Source organism: Gavia stellata, unplaced genomic scaffold (assembly GCF_030936135.1).
Source record: "Gavia stellata isolate bGavSte3 unplaced genomic scaffold, bGavSte3.hap2 HAP2_SCAFFOLD_1143, whole genome shotgun sequence".
Classification (NCBI taxonomy): Eukaryota; Metazoa; Chordata; class Aves; order Gaviiformes; family Gaviidae; genus Gavia; species Gavia stellata.
This window is the reverse complement of record NW_026777116.1, coordinates 1-5,907: the sequence shown is the minus strand read 5'-3', so window position 1 is coordinate 5,907 and position 5,907 is coordinate 1. Positions and strand designations below refer to the sequence as shown.

The 5,907-nt window shown below is 61.9% G+C and overlaps 1 protein-coding gene across 1 annotated transcript; it reads right to left on the bottom strand.

Moving 5' to 3' along the window:
* LOC132321693 (ras-related protein Rab-4B-like) lies at positions 1–5,622 on the bottom strand. The gene is given in 9 exon segments (XM_059835137.1): positions 1–38; positions 183–307; positions 2,145–2,240; positions 2,318–2,472; positions 2,607–2,669; positions 2,959–3,073; positions 3,643–3,669; positions 3,672–3,722; positions 5,582–5,622. Coding segments are annotated over 8 exon segments (639 nt in total). The 5' UTR covers positions 5,598–5,622; the 3' UTR covers positions 1–38; positions 183–191.
* Positions 5,623–5,907: the final 285 nt, after the last annotated feature.

Here is a 5,907-nt window from a genome sequence, read left to right as displayed (position 1 = left end):
GGAAGCTGGGGGGGGCTCGGCGAGCGAGGCACGTGGTCCTGGTGGTGGGGAATAGAGGAAAAGTGGGAAAAAAAAGAGAGAAAAAAGGTTTTTAGGGAAGTGCCGGACCCCTTCTCCCGCGGCGGGGGGGAGGCGGGGGGCGGGAAGTGCCCCCCCCCTTTGCCGGTGCGGGGGGGTCTCACCTTGGGGGTTCAGCAACCGCACTGCTGCCGGCTCTGGGCCGGGCCCCCCCGGGGCTGGCGCAGCTGGCGAAGGGAGGCGTCTCCGTACTGGATCCCTGAGCCCATCCGCTCCGGGTCGAGTTCACCTGCGGGGAGGGAAAAATTCCGGGAGGAGGGAGAAGGGAAGGACTCAAAGCTCCGGCGGGATCCAAAATGCTCCGGCAGGATCCAAAACTCTCTGTCGGGGATCTAAAAGCTCTGTCCTGGAACTCAAACCTCTACCAGGGATCCCATACAGTTAGCGACCTGGGGACCCAAAACGCCACCGAGGATCCCGGACCTCCGTCCCCAGGACCCAAAACGCCACCGAGGATCCGGACCTCCGTCCCCGGGACCCAAAACCCCACCGAGGATCCAAAAGCTCCGTCCCGGGACCCAAAACCCCACCGAGGATCCAAAAGCTCCGTCCCCGGGACCCAAAACGCCACCGAGGATCCAAAAGCTCCGTCCCCGGGACCCAAAACGCCACCGAGGATCCCGGACCTCCGTCCCCGGGACCCAAAACGCCACCGAGGATCCCGGACCTCCGTCCCCGGGACCCAAAACGCCACCAAGGATCCCGGACCTCCGTCCCCGGGACCCAAAACGCCACCAAGGATCCCGGACCTCCGTCCCCGGGACCCAAAACGCCACCGAGGATCCCGGACCTCCGTCCCCGGGATCCAAAACGCCACCGAGGATCCAAAAGCTCCGTCCCCGGGACCCAAAACCCCACCGAGGATCCAAAAGCTCCGTCCCCGGGACCCAAAACCCCACCGAGGATCCAAAAGCTCCGTCCCCGGGACCCAAAACCCCACCGAGGATCCAAAAGCTCCGTCCCCGGGACCCAAAACCCCACCGAGGATCCAAAAGCTCCGTCCCCGGGATCCAAAACCCCACCGAGGATCCAAACTCTCCGTCCTCGGGACCCAAAACCCCACTGAGGATCCCGACCCTCCATCTCCAAGATCCAAAACCCCACTGAGGATCCAAAACCTCCATCCCCAGGATCCAAAACTCCACCAAAGATCTGAAACTTCTGTTCTTGGGATCTAAAACTCCACAAAGATCCAAAACCTCCATCCTCAGGATCCAAAATTTCACTGAGGATCCAGACTCTCCATCCCCAGGACCCAAAACCCCCACTGAGGATCCCGACCCTCCGTCCCCGGGATCCAAAACCCCACCGAGGATCCAAAACCTCCATCCCTGGGATCCAAAACTCCACCAAGGATCTGAAACTTTTGTTCCTGGGATCTAAAACTCCACTGAAGATCCAAAATTTCCATCCCCTGGATCCAAAACCCCACCGAGGATCCCGACCCTCCATCCCCAGGATGCAAAACTCCACCAAGGATCTGAAACTTCTGTTCCTGGAATCTAAAACTCCACCGAAGATCCAAAAGCTCCATCCTCAGGATCCAAAATTTCACTGACGATCCAGACTCTCCATCCCCAGGACCCAAAACCCCACCGAGGATCCCAAACCTCCATCCCTGGGTCCCAAACCTCCATCCCCAGGATCCAAAACTCCACCAAGGATCTGAAACTTCTGTTTCTGGGATCTAAAACTCCACAAAGATCCAAAATCTCCGTCCCCAGGATCCAAAACCCCACCGACGATCCCAAACCTCCGTCCCCAGGATCCAAAACTTTACTGAGAATCCGAAACCTCTGCCTCCGGGATCCAAACTTCACTGAGGATCCAAAACCTCCGTCCTCGGGATCCAAAACCCCACCGAGCATCCCAAATCCTCCATGCTCGGGACCCAAAACTCCACCGAGCATCCCAAAGCTCCATCCCCGGGATCCAAAACTTCACTGAGCATCCAAACCCTCCGTCCCCGGGATCCAAACCCTCCATCCCCGGGATCCAAACCCTCCATCCCCGGGATCCAAACCCTCCATCCCCACCCCGGAAAAGCCGAATGAGAGCCGCCGTACCCGATTCGATTTTGTTTAATATGGTCCTGGCGCACTTCAGGAAAGCTTCTTCCACGTTCTCTCCCGTCAGGGCGCTGGTCTCCAGGAACATCAGCTCTGGGAACAGGAAAGGGCTCGTTACCTCCACCCTCGTTACCCGCGCGCGAGCCAGCCTTCCTCCCCGCCTCCCTCACCGTTCTCCTGGGCGAAACGCGAAGCTTCCAGGAACGTCACTTCCCGGTCGGCGTCCAAATCCTTCTTGTTGCCGCAGAGGATGATGACGATGTTGGGGCTGGCGAGGGTGCGGGCGTCCGTCAGCCAGTTGGTCAGCGCGTTGTAGGTCTCCCGGCTGGATCGGGGCGGGCGAAGAGGAAGAGGAAGAGTGGGGGGGACGTGTGCTGAGCCCCACGTTTCCCCCCCGCAGCACGAGGACGGGGCGATCCCGGTGATACCGATCCCGGTGATACCGATCCCGCGACCCACCTGGTGATATCGTACACGAGCAGCGCGCCGGCTGCGCCCCGGTAGTAGCTTCTAGTCACCGACCTGAGGAGGAAGAGGAGGATGAAGAGTCGCAACAACCCCACGGGTTCGGGGAAGAGCGGCCGGGAAAGGATCGGCCGAAGACGAGCCGGCGGCGTGGCCGGGAAGGGGGTGGCTAGCAGGACTAGGGAAGGGATCGCCGCCGCCCGCGGCGCCTCGAATCCCGCGCTCGGGTTTTGGGCCCGGAAAAAGACGTCGAGGGATTTAAATAATTACGAAAACGAAGCCCAAAAAGGCAGGGGAACGCCGAAGGCGAGCGTTTGCCGTGGGATTCGGTTTTTTCCCGCTTTACCTGAACCTCTCCTGCCCGGCCGTATCCCAAATCTGCAACTTCACCGTCTTCCCGCCGACGTTGACGACCTTGGAACCGAATTCCACCCCGATGGTGTGGTTGGAATCCTGTTTGACTGCGGAAACGAGAGGTGTCCCATGCGCTACCGGCCGGCTGCGGAAGAAAAAAGAGCTTCTCTCCACCCCAACCCGGTCAATCTCGGCTTTTCGGGTGAACCCCGCCGCATTCCGGCACGCCTTTGCCGCCCGGATCGTTCCGGCTCGTTCCGAGACAATTTCGCGAGCGCGGAGGAAGCCGGGAGCGCGCCGGCAGACGTGAAATTAAACCCGCAAAGCGCCGAGGAGGAGGGTTTGGCGTTCCGCTTCCAACCAAGCCTCCCTCCGCCCCAGAACAACGGAAAATCGAAGGTTTAAGGAAAATAGACACACAAAATCTCAGCGTTTCGCGGCAAAGCTCCGTTCGTCCACCGAAGCGTAAGAGATCTTTGCCGGCGCTGGGCGCGGCGAGAAAGGGTCGAAGCTCCGGAAGGTGAATAAAAAAAAGAGAAATCCTCATTTTCTTCTTTCCGCTGGTAAAAAGTCTCACGCAGAAATATTTCAGCGGCGTTTTCCGCAGCCCGAGAAATGAATCTGGTCGGGAGAGACGCGGCGCGGCAGCGATAAAACCCAAAAGAAACCCACTTACATTTATTTTCGATGAATTGATGGAGGAGCAGGACTTCCCCGTGCCGGCGCTCCCTATCACGAGGAACTTGAAGAGGAAATCTGGAAGAAAATACAAAAAATAATATTAATAATTAATAATAATAATAATGGCGGGTTTAGGGTCGCGGCACGTTAAGGAGCGGCGGGACAGGGGGTGCCGGGAAGAGCCGTCCCCGCTCTGCTCCGCTCCGCCTCCCAGTAGGGCCCCCCCCACCCCACACAGGGGCCCCCAGACCCCTATAGGGCCCTATAGATATCTCCCCATCCCACACAACAGCCCCACGCGCTCCCTATAGGGCTCCCATCCCACGCAGAGCTTTGCAAACCCTCTCTATAGGGCCCCCAGACGCCCCATAGGGCCCCCCACACCCCCCACTATCATGCACAAGGGCCCCACACGCTCCCCATAGGGACCTCAGACCCCCCGCATCCCACATAGGGCCCCACGGAATCCCTATAGGGCTTCCATCCCACACAGCGCCCCATAGACACTCCCTATAGGGCTCACAGACCCTCCCTCATCCCACACAGAGGCCCCCCAGACCCCCTATAGGGCCCCCATCCCACACAGGGCCCCATAAACCCTCTCTATAGGGCCCACAGACACCCTATAGGGTCCCACGGACTCCGCCCCATCCCACATAGCGACACACAGACGCCCCCCCATCCCACACAGGGTCCCCACACACTCCCTATAGGGCCTCCATCCCACACAGGGCCCCACAGACCCTCCCTATAGGCCTCCAACCCACACAGGGCCCCACAGACCCTCCCTATAGGGCCTCCATCCCACACAGGGGCCCCACACAGTCCCTATAGGGCCCCACACAGTCCCTATAGGGCCCACAGGGGCAAACAGACCCCCGCCCATCCCACACAGGGCCCCACAGACCCTCTCTATAGGGCCTCCATCCCACACAGGGCCCCACAGACCCTCCCTATAGGGCCTCCATCCCACACAGGGCCCCACAGACCCTCTCTATAGGGCCTCCATCCCACACAGGGGCCCCACACAGTCCCTATAGGGCCCCACACAGTCGCTATAGGGCCCCACACAGTCGCTATAGGGCCCCACACAGTCGCTATAGGGCCCACAGGGGCAAACAGACCCCCGCCCATCCCACACAGGGCCCCACGGACCCTCCCTATAGGGCCCACAGGCACCCCTTCATCCCACATAGGGCCCTACAGACACCCCCCCATCCCACACAGGGGCCCCACACAGTCGCTATAGGGCCCACAGGGGCAAACAGACCCCCACCCATCCCACACAGGGCCCCACAGACCCTCCCTATAGGGCCTCCATCCCACACAGGGCCCCACAGACCCTCCCTATAGGGCCTCCATCCCACACAGGGCCCCACAGACCCTCTCTATAGGGCCTCCATCCCACACAGGGGCCCCACACAGCCCCTATAGGGCCCCACACACTCTCTATAGGGCCCACAGGGGCAAACAGACCCCCGCCCATCCCACACAGGGGCTCCACACGCTCTCTATGGGGCCTCCATCCCACCCAGGGCCCCACGGACACCCTCCACCCCACAGAGGGGCCCCACACACTCCCCACAGGGCCTCCATCCCACACAGGGCCCCACAGACCCTCTCTATAGGGCCTCCATCCCACACAGGGCCCCACGGACACCCTCCACCCCACAGAGGGGCCCCACACACTCCCCACAGGCCCTCCATCCCACACAGGGCCCCACAAACGCTCCCTATAGGGCCCCACAGATCCCCTATAGGGCCCACAGATCCCCTATAGGGCCCACAGATCCCCTATAGGGCCCCACAGATCCCCTATAGGGCCCCACAGACCCCACCCCCCCATCCAGACGTAGGCCCACTGGGCCCCCCGCTCCCTACGGGGCCCCCCCAACCCCGACAACCCCCCCCGGGCTCCCCCCCTCCCGACCCACCGTAGGTCTCCGACATGGCTGGAGCCGCCGGGCCAGGCCGGGCCCCGCCGCCTCCTACCGCCACCGGGCCGTACGGAAGGGAGCGGGCACAATATGGCGGCGCCCAGGCGAGCCGCTTCCGGGTCTAGCGCGCCTGCGCGCAGAAGGGAGCGGGACACTCCAGCAGAAAGGCGGAGCCGGCTTCAGGGGGAAAGAGGCGTGGCCAAGGCGCGTGGGCGGGGCTAGCGGGGCGCTGGGATCCTGGGTCCTAAACTCCGCCCGGCCCCAAACCGCTTGGGGCCCCCCCGCTACGCTCAACCCTCCCCTGGGGGCCCCCCCACGCCCAA